The 17,014-nt window shown below is 40.6% G+C and overlaps 1 protein-coding gene across 4 annotated transcripts in view; it reads right to left on the reverse strand.

Moving 5' to 3' along the window:
• Positions 1–11,956: 11,956 nt before the first annotated feature.
• SENP6 (SUMO specific peptidase 6) overlaps positions 11,957–17,014 on the reverse strand; it is a 72,559-nt gene continuing 67,501 nt past the window's right edge. For 3 of the 4 annotated variants that reach the window (XM_085217776.1, XM_085217774.1, XM_085217775.1), the window contains 3 exons: positions 15,876–15,944; positions 15,647–15,797; positions 11,957–14,015 (listed from right to left, as the gene is read on the reverse strand). In XM_085217776.1, coding sequence (XP_085073902.1) covers positions 13,806–14,015; positions 15,647–15,797; positions 15,876–15,944 — 430 coding nt within the window. In that variant the 3' untranslated portion in view covers positions 11,957–13,805. Of the gene's footprint in view, positions 14,027–15,646; positions 15,798–15,875; positions 15,945–17,014 lie in introns of all 4 variants that reach the window. The other variant, XM_085217777.1, reaches the window with a different exon arrangement.

The following is a 17,014-nucleotide window of genomic DNA, read 5'->3' on the forward strand; positions in this document are numbered from 1 at the left end:
TCAACAAGATGCACTTAGCACCTTTGCGAATGTTTGGAAATGTCCAGGAAGAAACTGAGCACAGCCAGCAGCTGACAGACTGTTTAAACAAAGTATTTTCTTCCAGTCTTGTCTTCCCCTGTAGGCAGGACAGTCATAACTGTGCCTTGGCCTCTGTCATGGGCAAGAAGAAACCCTGGTGGTTTCATAGAGTCATAGGTTTGGTTTGGAAGGGACCACGAAGCCCACCCAGACCCAATCCCCTACCATGAGCAGGGCTGCCCCCCACCAGTTCAGCTGCCCAGGGCCCATCCAACTTGCCAGGTGTTGGCAGGGATGAGGCACCCACAGCTCCCTGGGAAGCTGTGCTGGCGCCTCACTGCCCTCCTAGAGAAGGGCTCTGTCAGACCAGCAGGGATGTGCGTGTGAAAGTGGCACCAGGGGACTCAGCATGCAAGTAATTCTGCAGCTCAGGCAAAGCGCGGGTGGGCGTAAATCCCATGTCCAGATTAACATTCCTGCCACTGACAGAATATGCCGGGAGCTTGCTGGGGATTTTAAACGCACCTTCAAGTGGCAAGTTAAATTTTGACAATGGTGTACTTATCTGACATGACTTAAGAATGTTCAACAATTTTGACAAACCAAATTATTTTAAACGTTCTCAAAAATGGGAGTTTACTTATGTCATTACCTTTTAGGCCAGCTCTTTGTATGTTCAGCCTCACTTTTATCTGTAGAAGATAGATAACTATCATCTGGAAAGGGGGGTATGGCTGGGAAATTAAGTGAAAATATAAATTCGCTGATTGGATAAAAAAATAATGCAATTCTGTTATCAAAACAGGATACAGTGTCAGGAAACGGCCAACCAAATATTGTTGGTGCCAACAAGCCTGTGATTGTTTGTGACCTGGAAGCGCTGCAGCCAGGGGCTGTCCCACGGCCTGGGTGCCCCTCCCTGATGAGGAGGAGGCATTGCTGCTCTCCCTTTCTTCTCCCCGGGAAACCTAAAAATATCCCAGAACACAGCAGCATCTGTTCTGTAATTCTCCTGGGAAAAGAGAGGAAGATTCACACACCAGTGAAATGTGAGCTCAGGAACTCGACCTCTGTAAAGGGAAAAGAAGATGAAAGAGAAAGTGGGTACAGTGTGTTTCAGTGTTCCTATGTTGTCTGCATGAGGAGGAAAGCAGGAATCATTTCAGATGTCCTTTGTAGGATAGTTAGATTGAAACAACAAGCTGAGGTTTTTTGGAACTGCAGGAAAAGTATGGCTGGCTCGGCAAAATGCTTTTTGCTCAAGAGCTTTTCAGACTATGGATATTGATAAGGGGCAAATGCAGCTCAGTGTCTGTGAGGGAGCCCCTTGTGCCCGTATCATGAAGGTGTTCCTCCTGTGCCTCAGTGTGTCACATGGAGACTCACAATGCAGGTCCATTCAGAGGTCCTAGCACCCAGGTGACGTTCACAGCTAGAACTCTCCTTCAGCAGCAGGATCACAGTGCCTGTGAGGCTACAGGTGCTGTGCTGATGGACAAGAAACCTGTTAGCACCATCTCCAGCAAGTTTGCAGCTGGCACCAAACTGAGGGGTGTGGTTTATAGGCTGGAGGGAAAAGATGGCAACCAGAGGGACATAGAGAGGCTTGAGGAGCAGGCCTGTGCTAACCTCATGGAGTTCAACAGGGCTGAGTGCAGATTACCAAGAAAAGGCACTAGAACTTTTTAAGTGAACTGTTGAAGTGCACGTGTCTCTTTGCTGTGGTCCTGCTGCAAAGAACTGACAATGTTCTAGATGTCTGTGGTGTCTTAACTCACCCAGATATTATAACTTTTTAAATTTGAATTGGGGTTATTACAGATTGAACGCTTTCTGTCTCTAAAGTTGCCGCATTAAAACAAAGAAAATTATGGTAATTTTATGGGCCACTGTCTTTTGTCAGACTTGATGAATGGTGAAGTATTTGAAAGGATAAGCAGGTTAAAGGATCCTATCTGAGTTCTTAGAAAACCCTGGGAGGATATTATGTATGCTTGCATTTCAAAGAATATCACATAGTGTCCAGGCTAGTTAAATTTCTAAGAAAGTGAATTCTTACTTATAATTAAGTTGATTAAGATTTACACCAGCTAAAGACAAGAGGGTAAAGGATCCCACTGGTGGGGCTGGAAATCTCCCTACAACGGTACAACCCTCAAGTTGTTGGTACTGTGTGTTAAGTTTCTCCCTCCAGACTTGATTATGGAAGATTAAATGCAAAAATCAGGTTTGACATTGACTACAGCCCTTTGCTGTAGGTGTCTCTTTAGACAAAAAGCTTGTGCTTAAATTGTGCTGTAATTAGCTGGGTTTTGTTGTGGGTCATATGTAGCTTCAACTGTTAAACACATTGCACATAGTGAGTAAAATTCTGCCTGTAGAAATGACTATGGGCATTGACTTAAGTCACAGCCAACAACTTAATGAGGCCAGGAGTTCATTTACTTTACATTGCTTTGTTGACATACACTAAATATATATAAATGTTATGTTATTACAGCATGTCTGTGTAATGTGGTCATGCTGAAATGCCTCACAGCCTGTCAGCGTCAGCTGTTGGCATTTCCTGCCTTTCTATATCTCAGTTTAATGCCTTGATACTCCCTAGAATCATTTTATAATTTTGCAATTAATTTCTGAAGAAAAAAACCTAAAAATATGAAGTTATCACCTTACTGGTTTCCAGTGTATTTTGGATTTACCCACGTGGAGTTTCCAAATGTAGCTGCCAACTTAGTCCTGCCAGCAGAATTTATTCTGTAGTTTATCCAGATAAAGAATAGCTTGCTCAGATATTTGCGAAAGAACACTTCTAACTTGATCAAGGTTTAGCAGTTGATGTTCAGAGACACAGTTCAAGAAAGAACAAGAACTTTTTCTGGGATTTATACTTGCCAGTTCCAAGAGGACTCTCCTTTTAAAATCAAACTCTGGTTTCTTTCCCAGGAAGTTTTCTTTAGATAAAAGGCATCCAATCCCATATCATGTAAATTACTTATTGGAAATCAATGTGTAAGCCTTATTTTATCCACTCGCTTTCACTTATCATTATACGTGTATACATAAATCTCTTAATTTTGACAGCTGTGTAAAGATCTCTTTTTTTTTGCTCTTTCTTCCCAGTAGACTTTGCATGAACAACCCTTGTGACTATTGCTAAGTATTTCAATAGTCTGACTTTTCCACAGGCCTTTTGTATTCCAGCCACTCCATTCTGGTTGCAAATAAATCAGATATTAGAGCTTAAGGCAACAGCTTCTATTTGAAATCTTCTTGCTTCATTTCAGTTCATAATGGTTTCTTCTCTCACATTATCAGAAAATGTGTTATTTAAAGAAGGTTGATTGTTTTGCATTTTCGTTCCTTGCAATGTACAACCGGTTGTACTTGTTCCCAGCACTCAGTTGGGAATAAGTCTTCCAAACTAGCCCCATTTTTCTGTTTCCTCTCCTTAAAGAGTAATTAAATTAAGCAAAGAGATTGTTCTCCATTGTGAGTAGCTCGAAGCAAAGGAACACAGGATAGGCTCACATAAAATAATAGCATGGACTACATAAGAGGGATCCCTAATTTGTCAAGTCACAGCATCACACAAAATCATAGAACTGTAAGGGTTGGAAGGGACCACTGGAGATCATCTAATCTAAACTTCTGCTAAAGAAGTTTTCCAACAGTAGATAGCACAGGAAAGTGTCCAGATTGGTTTTGAACATCCCTGGAGGAGGAGGCTCCACCACCTCTCTGGGCTGCTTGTTCCTGATGTCCATTGCTTTTCATTTTACTTGCATGAGCAGATTAATTCTATAAACCCAGACTGTGAGGTCAAGAAAATGAAATTGCATACCCCTGAGTAGTTGGAAGATATTCTTGGAGTCTTCCCAGTATTTCTGGAGGATTCCAGTCCTGATGCAACACATCCATGTCTCAAGGGAAAGTATTTGCTTTTGTTTTGACAAAATCTCCCCAAGCAAAGAGACCAGAGGCCTGTTCCCATGGCTATAAAAGTAGCTTGGGATACCCTGTCTCAGATATTCCTTCTGGAGATATGGAAGTATCCATAATGTAGGAATAAGAACACAGCAAAAGTCACACAGTAACAATTATCATAAATGTTTTCCAATTTTAGCTTTTATTAGTATTGTTTTCTCCCCTTCTACATCTACTCATAAGGATTCACTTTTCAGTGGTGAACAGCTGTGCTCTATGAAGTAACTGCAGGGCATGCTACCAAAATATGCATCTTATTCGAAAAACAGAAGTAGCCTGTGGCAAATATACAGTTGCCAGGCACTGAGCTGTTCTACCTTCATTGGAACAGAAGCTACCTGCCTGGAGTTAAATGAACTTCAGTATGGGTAAGGTAGGTCAGTGCTGAAGGCTTCTACAATCCTTAGAGAAACGGAGGGTGTTCTTTTGTTGGTGATGGTTTTTAGTGAGCTCTGTGAGGATATTAATATTAATTTTTAAACCTTTCTGTAAAGGCCACAACTTATCCAGCAACTTTCCAATTGATTGTATCCTGTTAAACATGACATGAGGATTTTTATTTCATTCTGTTTCTAATGTTTAATTTTAGACAGCTTCAGCTTTTAAGCCAGTCTTGGGAAAGGAAATCTGATGAGGAATGAGTGATCCCAATGAAATTCTGACACTCCTTGGGCTGGGAGCGGAGAGGAAGAGACCTGACAGGAATGCAGTTCACAGAGGGTCCAGAAGTGAGGGCCTAAGGATCCTCCACACTTTCCCTTGAAGCAAGATTAGAAGTAATAGACTCAGTTACAAGACAGTGAGGGGAATATGCTACTATCCTGAAAAGGAAGATCACAGATGAGAACTGGCTGAGGTATGGGGCCTGGAGGCGGGTAACTAATGGCACAAAGCCTGGCTGGAGGCCAGTAAGGAGCAGAATGCACTACTGGGTCCAGTCCCATTGAACATCTTCATTAAAGTGTGTATATCCAATGCAAGTACTAGTAAGCGGGTTGTTGTTTCTTCAGAAGCAGCAAAATCACATGGATTCAGAGTCCGTAACCACTGCCATAAGCCTGGCTTTGTCCTCTTTGCATTCTCCCTTCAGTTGTTTCTGTACATTGATGTAGATATTGATATAGAAAGACTGAGGCTCTGAGTCTCCTCTGGGCTGAGCAATCCCATCTCTCTCAGCCTTTCCTTATAGCAGAGATGCTCCAGTTCCTTCATCATCCTGGTGGCCCTTTATTGAATTATTTCCAGCCTGTACTGGCAAGCCCAGAACTGGACTCAGCACACCAGGTGCAGCCTCAGCTGTGCTGAGAGGAGTGAAGGAGTCACCACCCAACACCTGCTGTCAATACTTTGCCTAATGAAGCTATTAGCTTTCTTTGCAGCAAGGGCCCATTACTCTCTCATACTCCACTTGATGTCTAGCAGGACCCCCAGGTCCTTTTCTACCAGGCTGCTTTCCAGGTGGGTGGAACTCAGCACGTCCTGTTGCCTGGGGTTATTCCTCTCCACATGCAGGACTCAGCACTTGCCCTCATTGGACCTCCTCAAGTTCCTGTCAGTCTATTTCTCCACCCTTTTCAGGTCCCCTTGGACAGCAGCACGACCCTCAGGCATATCAGCCACTCCTCCCAGATTAGTAGAGTAGTACCCACATGTTTGCTGAGGGAACACTCCTCCATCAGCCATATCTTTAATGAAGATGTTCAATGGGACTGCACCCAGTACTGACCCTGGTGCACTCTGCTCTTTGCTAGCCTCCAGCCAGGCTTCGTGTCACTGATCACCCACCTCCAGGCCCCACTCCTCAGCCAGTTCTCAATTTGGCTGTTGTCTGTTCATCCAACCTGTATTTCATCACCTTAGCTGCTGAGGAAGCTGCTTTGGTAGTTGGAACACTGAGGAAGATAGCAGTGGTTATTTTCCTAAAGTGTAGATTGAAGAACTGGGCATCAAGATGTAGTAAATGATTATCAGACGTAGTCTTTTCCAAGAGAGATCAGGAGAGAAAGCAGTGCAGGAAAGGCAGCCCCCTGGGGTTTGGAAGGAAGGGACAAGTGGACAAAATCTGTAACATCCAAAACAAGTTCTCCCTAGAAGAACACTGACTGATGTGCAGCAGTGTTCCTCTGCTTTCTGTAACCAAATGAAAAAGTCACTGGGATGTGTGCATCATGTCTTCATCAAGGGGAGCAAGAAAATGGCTGCTGATGGAGATGCAAAAAGTAATATTGTGGAGTTAGTCACTGAATCACAGAATTCCTGGGTGGAAAGGGACCTCAAGGATCATGAATCTCCAACCCCCCTGCCACATACAGGGCCATCAACCTCCTGATTTAATACTAGACCAGGCTGAAAGGTGAGACCCATAAGTGAAAATAAAAAGGCAAGAAGGCTTCACAGTGACTGAGAATAAGGGGGGGTGAAGGGGAATAGTTAGAAATAGTTTATAGAAGCAAGAATGTAGAGCTTGTTAGAAAAATAAGGGATGGCAGACACTGTGACTGGGATAGTGAGGGAGATGAAGGCCATAAAGATAAGGGTTTGAGAACAGCCCGAGGACATTTGGCAGGGAGGTGATTAGATGTCCACAGGGCAAGAAGAAACCAGTCTGGGGGGATGCCCCCCCGAAAGGTCAGAAGTTTAGGTCAGAAGCCTTTGCGAGAAAGACGACAAGTCTTCATCCCACGACCCACTACGCACGCACAAGAGGGGAAGATCTGCATGCTAATGAACTCTCAGGGGTGTAATGAATATGTATCCGAATTCCAGGAAAACTATTGATTATGTCTTAGTTCAGCCTATATCTGTAGCACGATTTTTCCTGACAGTGTGCAAGTTAGACGGATCTATCCCCCTTGCACCCAGTGTCTGCGCAGCACTGAATAATCCATACCTGCTTTATAACTACTTTGCGGTTATAGAGTTTGATTCCGCACATCAAGGCTGCCCTGGGTCCCATCCAATCTGGCCTTGAACCAGGGATGGGGCATCCACAACCTGTGGCAGGGGCAGCCTGTTCCAGCATCTCACCACTCTCATAGTAAATAACTTCGCCCTGACATCCAACCTAAATCTTCCCTCCTTCAACTTAAAATCATTTCCCCTTGTCCTGCAGTTATCTACCCTTTCAAAGAGTTGACTCCCCTCCTGTTTATAAGCTCTCTTTAGGTACTGGAAGGCTGCAATGATGTCACCCCACAGCCTTCTCTTCTCCAGGCTGAACAAGCCCAGGTCCTCCTAGGGACCATCACACGACGATGAAAGTCAGAAAAACTCATATGCAAAATATACATTAAAGATGCTTACAAACATAAGCACTCAAAAGTTGGGTAATATTAAACAATGAAATTGTCCAAGGAGCCGTAATTTGGCCCACTGGTGATCATACAGCAATTTGTGCATACAAGTAATGTTTTCTTCAGAGAGCACTTCTCTCAGTGAATGCTAGTGAGTATTTAGGGAACTTAAAATTTCACAGTACAGGCAACTATAGCTGTGTAATTCCTGTTGTTCCATGAGAAGCTATAATAAGGAAAAAAAAATCTCATTACTAAAATACGTAAATAATGTCTTTCAGACACGAACACACAACCATCGCTATAGGAAAATTATCTGCTTCTTGGCAAATTACAAGTATTTTCCAAGTCATCAGCTATATTCCTGTTTTCAGGTGCCCAACCTGAGATGCTTCATGGGAATATTTGCAAACATAATGCAAGTTATTGACAGCTCCGCAAAAATACTGTAGAAAGCACTCACCTGTGTGAGATCAGAGCAAAAACTGGAAAGAGGAGTTGGGCACTCAGCTGACACTGAACTGCAGCGCCCAATTTCCATCTTGGTGATAATGACATTAGGAACTGTGGTTGAGGTAAAGGCTGAACTTCATTTGGAGCAAGTAACCTACATTACTTGTTTCCTTTGTGTGATAAAATGAACATAAAACTAGATTTAATTTTAGATTCCGTAGTTTTAGGATTAATGAATCCTAATTTATCTTAAGTTCCTATCTCCTAATTGGTCTGAAAAACATGTCTAAATAAAATCATTTGACTCAGATGTTTTTGTGAAAAGGTACATCCTTTGAGTCAGAGAACCAACTTAACTTGCTTTAGAAAAAGGGATAAAAGTCAGATATTGAAATCGAGCTGACTTCATTGCGCCCAAATTCCTCAACAGTCTGACAACAATTAGAATAACGAGCAGCAGCACGAAAAACTCAAAACGACCGCACAGTAAGGTGCAGAGTGACCTTTAAAAATGTGAAGAACTAATAAACTAATGCAAAGAACACTGCCTTTGCAAAAGAAAAGCCTGGCTTTCCTGAGGGGTTACTGGGGGAAAAAGAAGTGAAAAAACAGATCACTTTCTGATTCAACACCATTGTCCCACACTGCCTGTACAAACACATGCAACAAATTAATTCAGACATTTGTGAAAAACACGTGCTCAATTCTGGAACCTGAACGTCATCTGCAGCTAAAGAAGCCAACACAAATTTTGTTTGAAGTCCAGAAATTTCAGTGGCCTTACAGGATGGGACGGATCTGAACAACTTCTCATGGCCTTTTATTGCCCTTGTGTAACACAGATATTACGGTATTGTTTACAGATCAGCTCAGCTTTTAGAACCAAATAACACATAAGTAAGAATTTGCTTGCATTCCTAGCACGAATTAGGTTCCATTTAGTTTCATTTTCTGCTAGAAACACAGCATGGTTCTAATGGTATTTTTATGGGGCTGGCTTATCTCAATTTTCTGTACTGCAGAACCCACGCTCTACCTGGTGTACTGCTGTTGTACACCAGGAAATAAATTTCCAGGAGTTAAGTGATGAAACATGAAGTTCTCCAGAACTAAAGTAAGTATCCTGCTCTCTTTTGGCCTTTTTCATAAACAGCAAATTCACCCCATAGCTTTAAAATCCAACTAATTCCCAAGAGCTCCTATGATGAATACTGTGGTTTTCACCCAAGATATACTGATGTTTCTATCCCGGCTACCACTACAACACTCCCATACATGTAAAATATGAGTTAGGAAGGACAAACTCTGATGCTCAGAGTCTGACTTAAAGCTATTTGAGGAGAGTGGGGATTACAGGTTTGTCTGCAAACTGCTGCTGCAAGTCACCATCAGAATATTTAGTAATATGTATTTATATTTAGTACATATATTTCATTGATGTCAGTATAGGTGCAAAAGTAAACCAAGTTTCTGAACTCAGAGATACAGTTAGAGAGATGGTGATGTTTAAATATTTGATAAATTTCACTAAGTTAGGCTAATGGGGAAGTCTAACATCCTTTAAGCCCTGGGTTAAAGGTCAAATTCTAAGTGTAGAATGGCTCAGTAGCCTCTGGACACAATACGACCACGTGTCCAATGGAAGGCAGCTTTCTCTGAAGCGGTCTCCTCACAGATCACATGGGAACAGATGCACAGCTGCACTAGTAGGGCTCCCCTCAACCATGCAGGGATTTGGTCCACTTACAACAAAAGAGAACCTGGCCCAGTTGTTCAAATTTGCAAAAGTCATCTAAATCTGTGGTATAGCACAAAATGGTCACATATAAAATATGGATTTTATTATTCCATTAGGAGAAACCATTTACTTGGAAAAGGATATGCAGTTTCTTCGTTCTTCATGATATACATAAATCTTATTTTTAAAATAGAAGTTGTATTTTTTCTTCCCACTCCTGAATTATTTATCACTCTATACTGATTCTGGTTTATGCTTGTATCTTGGTATGCACTGTTTTGGAGGTAAAGCCATACCCCAAAGAACTGAGAATTTAATTACAGAAGCCAAAATAAGGAGTGATGTAGAAAGAAATACATAAGCAAGGTAAGCTCCTTTACTTACCATGTAATCATGATAAATCTCATATTTACCAGAATTTGGGTACATCTTAATCCACAAAACCTTCTGTTCACGTGTATTCATATATAGAACATAGTTCACATATACTTTAAGTATCATATATCACAAGAAGTGCTGTTTACTTCCCTCTGGGGAGCATCAGCTGAGAGCACAAGTGGGGAAAAAAAAGGATCTAGGAAAGAAACAGCTTGGCTGCTTGAATGTAGGTTATGGCTGGCAACTTGTCACACAAGTGAATCCTGAAGGTACGGTGTACATTACCGAGTTTCCCTTTGTAACCTGCATGAATCCACATGCAAATTTGTCAGAAGCGAAGCAAAATCGCGCCTATCAGAAAACTACAACAAACCACAACAGAGAAAGCAGTCCTTTTACATATTACATCCTTGGTAACCAGACTGGATCCTACAGAACAGACACTTTTATCGCACTGTTCTTTGAGCACAGATAGCCAAGATAGGCACAAATGATTTAGTTTTAAGATAAGGTGGCAAAAGGGAAATAAAATGGCTGTTACCTCATTGTTACTGTTGCAAAGTTATAATTCCTAACATCAGTTCCCCTGTGACTGCCAGAAATAGACAGGAAGAGTCAAAAGACTTTGGGAGGCTGAGAGCCTCTGTGAATTCAAGCACATAGCACAGAGGTTTTGTACTGAGTATGTGGAGCTGAAGGATAACAATGCAAGGCTTTAACCAATGACTGGAAATGTTTTCATTTAAAAAAATCCAAGGATAAAATGAATCTGCAAACTATGGAAGCTGCTGCTGTTTGCTCATCAGAGAAGTTCACTCAAGTTTCCACAGGAGCTACGTTAACAGGAATCAAATTGAAAAGCTCCTTGTTCTCCTGTTCTACTTTGAGTTTACCACACAGTAACAAATTAAATGTGTATATATATATATCAATCACATGGTTTCCTCAACATGGTAAAGTTTGCTTGATTTTTCAACTCTTTTCTTTGATGAGCGTTTTAGAAAATATGTTCTTCCAAGACAGGAGTGCAGCGTACCCATAGCACTGAACTGAGCAGTCCCTGTTGGAGCCTCTGCTGTTCAGATGGCGTGCTCAGTTTTTTCAGCAAGGAAAAACAATGTCTCGAGGGACTGCTGAGACAGTTCTTCTACTTTTGCAGCTAACCTACAAGCGTGCACCAGAAGCACATCCATTTTTCATGCTAAGTAATCCAAAACTTTTAAAGGAACTCTTAACTGTTATTCTATCCAAAGTGAAAAACAATACAAAGAGATACATTTAATTAGGTAGGAAGCTGATACCCTGTGCTACAGAACACAGCTGTACTACTCAATGCATTTGCTATCTGAAGTTTTATAAGGAAATACAACTTTCCTCAAAGGGTATTTGTTGTCATAAAAACATTTAGACCCCTCCCTGCTCATCTCTGAATAGCTCTGATTCAGGAAAGTCAATGGTGAAACTCCTTGTTAGATTGCAGAACAGTATCGTAGCTAATTCCTATGGAATGAACAAATGCCTACAAAAAGCACACACAGCAATGAACTATTTAAATCAAGTCAGCAACATTTTAAAAAAACTCATTCTTTTTTTTTTTCTATTAACATCACATTTTATTAAAAAAATAAGTTTCCTATAATTAACATGTATATTAGCTTGCTGTATACGACTAAAGATCTTAAGACTTTTAACATTATAAGATAATAAATCAAACACCTTCTTCACAGCTCTGAAAATTGGAAGATGAGGACGACAGAAAAGAGGAAGGAAAAGGAGGAAGCACCAGGCCATTCCTAGCAAGAGAACCAAATAGTTCCACATCAAATTATGAACCTGCACCACAAACGTCAGAATAAGGCAAACTATTATACTGACTAAATTTGGATATACTCCATACCACGCGAACATGTAACGGGGGGAAAAATCTCAACTGAGAATATGTTCCACTTGCAATTGTCTCTATATTTCCAGGAAATTACTTTCCTCTCTGCAAGCCATCACTGATTCACGTGTATTTGTAAAAAACTATTCCAATACATTAGTTGCACTGAAAGCATACAAGACACTGCAGGGAAACAATCTAAAGTTATTTTAGTACTTATTTTATTTTGTTTTTATGGCAAGAATAGTAAGACTAATTCCATGGCAGAAATAACTCCTACACGTGTCCCTTACACATTTAATTTGTAAACCAGAAAATTGCCCCCACATAATATGAACAAGAAACCCATGTAGGAGTAATCTGTAAGAGACATGCGGTGCTTACATATGCACAGGGACCAGAGTCTGCGTAAGAGATGAAGGAATGAGCAAGTCCTCCCCAGATCCCATGAGTCACCTGTGCAAAAAGTTAACAGCCCATGGCTGCATTGCTCTATGTGCAATCACTGCCTCAGTGAGTGAACTCAGTTTCAGAAATGCCCTGGCAGTAAAGTCATTAGCAGCCATGTTTTCAGGGAGAATGGAAAGTCACGGAGAAACCTCAAGTACTGGGGCTTCAAGTACACTTGATCTCGTGTATAAAAACTGGTCTTGGGTTACACAGTTCAGCTAAGGAAGTCTCTGCTGCATCTGTTGAGAAGGGAATTACAAATTACACTCCCAGTAGAAGAACCAGAAGAGAAATCCTGTGTCCAAGGAAGGATAGAAGGCCCCTCTCTACCTGTGAGAGACTCCATCCCAGAAAGGGACGGCTTCCAGCTTGCTTCAGAGACATCTAAACTAGCAGCAGACTGGATATACATCTCTTTGTAGAACCCACTTCTTATTTTACTCATTTGAATACCAAAGCCTTTTTAACAAGGATAAAAGGCTGTTTGCATTGTAAGCAACAACGGCATTTTAAACTATTTTAAAATCAAAATGCACTGGAAATATCCAAAGAAATCCCAGCAACAGTCTGACACTACCTAAAGCCAAAAACAAACAAGCAAGCAATGAACACTGGTATTTTGGTTTGGTTTTTTTTTTTTTTTTTTTTTTGAGTGGATATTACAAAAAATAGTAATCATACACTTTTTTTTTTTAAATGTTCATTACTTAGATAAAGCACATATGAATGTAACATTCAGAATTGTAACATAGAAAATGTAATGTGGGCAATCTGCTATTCCAAGTACACTTACCAAAATACAATTTTATAATGAAGAAAGTCTCAAAATACACCTGTACAACAATTGGGATCCACAAAATATGATTTAATAGTATCACTCAAGATCACTTCATTGAAACCACTTTTATAATACTGTTTGAATAGTAATCTCTGGTCAAAGAGCATTCTCCCCCTTCCCCTAGCCCGTCCCACTAAAGCAAGTGAGGAATTTTAATTGCAACGTGTATCTTTTAAAATCCCAAATCTGAAGCAGTCCTATTAACTATTACACTGCCTACACTTAGATACTGCGAGGATGGGAATCACCCTCTCTGAGGCCATGGTACACTGAGACACTTACCCATATTACTGTTTGTAGCGCAAGCAGAATAATCTTGTAAAGGGCAACTAAATAGGGTCAAAATATGAATTATCTTTCTACCAAATCATTCGCTACATGTTACGTAAGCCTGTAACATTACAGCTGTACTGAAAAAGAAAAAGTTAACCATTTTATCCTATAAATATTTTCTTTATTTGCTTTATGTTTAGAAGTTGCTATTTAAGTTCTATTAACAGAAATACATAACAAAAGCTCCCTAACAAGTGGAAAAAAGTAATTACAAATGCTGAAAAAGTTGGCCTCATTAACATATGTACAGACTTGCTTACTTAATACACATCTTTGTGGAAATTAAATCATTTTATGACACACATTTATACAGGCATTAAACATTCCCAAGTAACTTTGAGCAGAGAATACGTCAAATCTTTATTTAGTCTGGGCAGACAAAACGCATATTTCAGTTCTGATTGTGGAGCTAACATGCAACAGATACAACATTCAGTCTGAGCTGCTGTTGAGAAGTTGTTCTGTTTTTTCCTGCAAAGATCTTTCTGCTGCAGCTGGGTCCTTCTGTCCCTTCTTGTCTTTGTTCTGCTGTTCCTGCAGCTTCAGGATGATTTTTCGTATTTCTTCTCTTTTGGTTTTCATTCGTGGGCGTGGAAACCAGTCTGTTAAGTTCATTGGTAGCTCAAAACTCAGAATAGGATTCTGAAAAGAAAGTTGGTTTGGATATTAAAGTGAGGAGTTTTGACCTAAGGAGACTAGAGAGAACCAGAGTGGGAAAATGGGCGTTCTTCCCCACCTCATTCTGTCTGCATGAAACAAAATACGAATGTTTTACATCCTTTCTACATGTACAGTCAAGGTCATAACAAACCAAGTTTCAGCACGCAACAGCACAGCGTTCACCGTAAGGCACGAACGTTGGGAGCAGCAGCACCGCCCACTGGCAGTAGCACGCCCCGCCACAATGGCGCCCGCCCCCGCCGCGGCACCACAGCGCCCCCAGGCGGCCGCCGTCGGAGCAGAGCGTCACTGAGGGCGGGAGGCCTGGCAGGCTGCGGGCAGCCGACAGCGCGCACCCGGTTACACCGCGTGCCGTCTCAAACCAGCCTTGGCTTTACAGAACCCTACGCGTCGTGACTGCAATGCTTATCATTAAAACGAAGTTTAAACTTAAATCAACCCACAAACACCCCATTTTACACACTAAAATTCAGCTTGCAGAGCTGCTGAGAACATGTGAGACTTGACAGAATTTTTCAAACACAAGCTGAAATTATTAATTCCGTAAGCATAAGATAGCCAAGCACTGTTAGCAGGTGTAGGTTTTACATCCCCGTTCAGGTCACTGCTGAGAACACCCTGCTCCTCACTATCTGACACATCTGTGGGCACATGCAGCTGCCTCACCCTGCAAGAGCAGGTGAGACAGAGCCAGCTGCCCTAATTCTGCAGCTGGTTTGCAAGAAGGAAAGGTGCAAGTTCTCAAACTGTGGTTGCTCCACATAAACTCTATGTGCAGAACAGAAAGCTCTCTAGGGCAATTCTAAACTCTAAAGATTAAAGGCAAAAGTGTATTAAATGTCTGGGCTTCATTTTGTACACATACGCTCTTAAAGCCTTGCTGCTTTCTCATTAAAGTATGAACAAAGGGAGAGTTTGAGGACTAAAGAAGTTATCGGTTTTCTGAGGAGTAAGAACAGTATTCAAAAGCACTATGGACGGTAAGTAGGCTTAATGCCCCATTCAGGCAACACGGTCACTGTTTCTCCTCTCAGCCCACACCTGACAGAGCTCTGCCCTCCACTTCTAAGTGGAGCTTTGACTTAAAGTAAATAAAAGTTCAACCATTTCCTTCAAGAGAATTAAGATTTCGCTTCTAGCTGTAATCACTTTCATGCTTTAATGAAAGCTTAGAAAGTCCAAACTAGCTGTGTTACGTTAATGAATTTATTCAGTCATCCTCAGGTGAAAAACAAGCTTTTTTGTACCACACCTTTGTTTTAGTTTTTGAACTCAAATGTGAACCCTTTCAGTGTAATTCTAAAGGCACTGTAACAAAACAAAGGAAATCTCTCAAAATATTTTCTGAATGTTTTCTCAGAAAATTCCATCGTTTTCGATACCTGGTATGTATGTGCAACTGAAAATAGTAACTAGTTGATTTTCCAGAAAGTATTTCTTATTATGTTAACATATAAATTATTTTCTAACGCATAATCTAATAAACAACTGTAAAAGCTACACTAAAGAACCTTTTAAAATTATAAAAATTTTAGCAGGACACACTTGATTGTTGCAGGAGACAAAACAAGCAACTACACAAATACACATACCTCAAAAAAGCTCTCTACATACTGCAGTATGTACACTCCACAATCACTGAAGTTGTTTTGTTGTGGCACTTTGGGGTTGGAGCCTTTCACGACATCTTTGGAAAAGCTTCTTTTATTGCCTTTCCTGACCTCCCATTCTACCTCTAAATACCTATGACAAAAGACCATAAAAATTAGAGCTTCTTTTTCACTTGCAGAATTTTGCAGAAATCACAGACACGAAACTTACTCCCTTAGTGTTTTCACAACATTTGACCGGGAAGGGCCTCTCAGTGAGTCCATAAGCAAAATGCAGGGCCTACGAGAGAACACAGTATTTTACAGCAGCTCAGAAAACACAGCATTGAACAGCTAGCAATAAAATTATTTGTGGGATGACCTTGAACAAATCTAGTTCTATTATAAATATTATTAAAGTTTTGCCTGTACTGCTATAATCCCCTAATGGATAGCTAAATGCAAAGCTGAGTTATCTTTAGATTTAACTATACAGAAGTATAGAGAACTTTAGAACTCAGAGAATTCCAGCACTGTCAGACCAAAGCCATTGGTTACAGGCAAAATCTAGTTACCTAAAAGCCCCTGAGGTGTCTAGTGCTATTTTAGACACACAAGGTATCTGGGACATCTGCAAGAGACAAAGAATCCACAGACATCCTTCTGGAGTAGCAGCAGGAGGACAGATAGAACAGTCTACAGCACTGCAAACACGCTAGATTTATTTGTCCAAGAAGTGATTCCAATTACTGAATCTAAAATGCACACCTATAGTCACCTATAAAACACAAATACCGTATTTGAAAGACTTTAGAAAAATAACGCAACTAACCAAACATTCTTTCTAGAACTCAGTCTGTTTGAATGCTTTCTTACAGACTTGCATCACTCGGTCTAAAAGATACTGTCTTGGCAGTAGACATTTAACACTTAAATTGTATCAGTAATCTTACACGCAGCAGTTGGATTTATGCATCAGAGCAAACTCATTCCAGAACTCAGAATCTCAGCATTAGACGTAAGGCATATTTTAAGGGATAGATACAGATTACTTTTCACAAAGCTTTTTTTTTTTCCTAACAATAATATACACATGTATTCACAGACATAGAATATGCTCTTTATGAAAATTGGAGACTAGTACATTCAGGCTAATTATTTGTATGCATTTATGAATAGGTTTGTTTTATGTGTAAATTATTTTAAACTTACACAAATTTATGTAAGCAATATTCTCTTAGAACACACGATCCAATTTTGTTTTTTTTGAGGAGGGGGAACAATATGGGGAGTGGAATTGAAATCCTTGTCAAAGGAATTTTCTTTTTCATATAGAAGAAATTTAAAACTACGGTAACAGTGAAGTGCCCT

Source organism: Meleagris gallopavo, chromosome 2 (genome assembly GCF_905368555.1).
Source record: "Meleagris gallopavo chromosome 2, MGAL_WU_HG_1.1, whole genome shotgun sequence".
Lineage (NCBI taxonomy): Eukaryota > Metazoa > Chordata > Aves > Galliformes > Phasianidae > Meleagris > Meleagris gallopavo.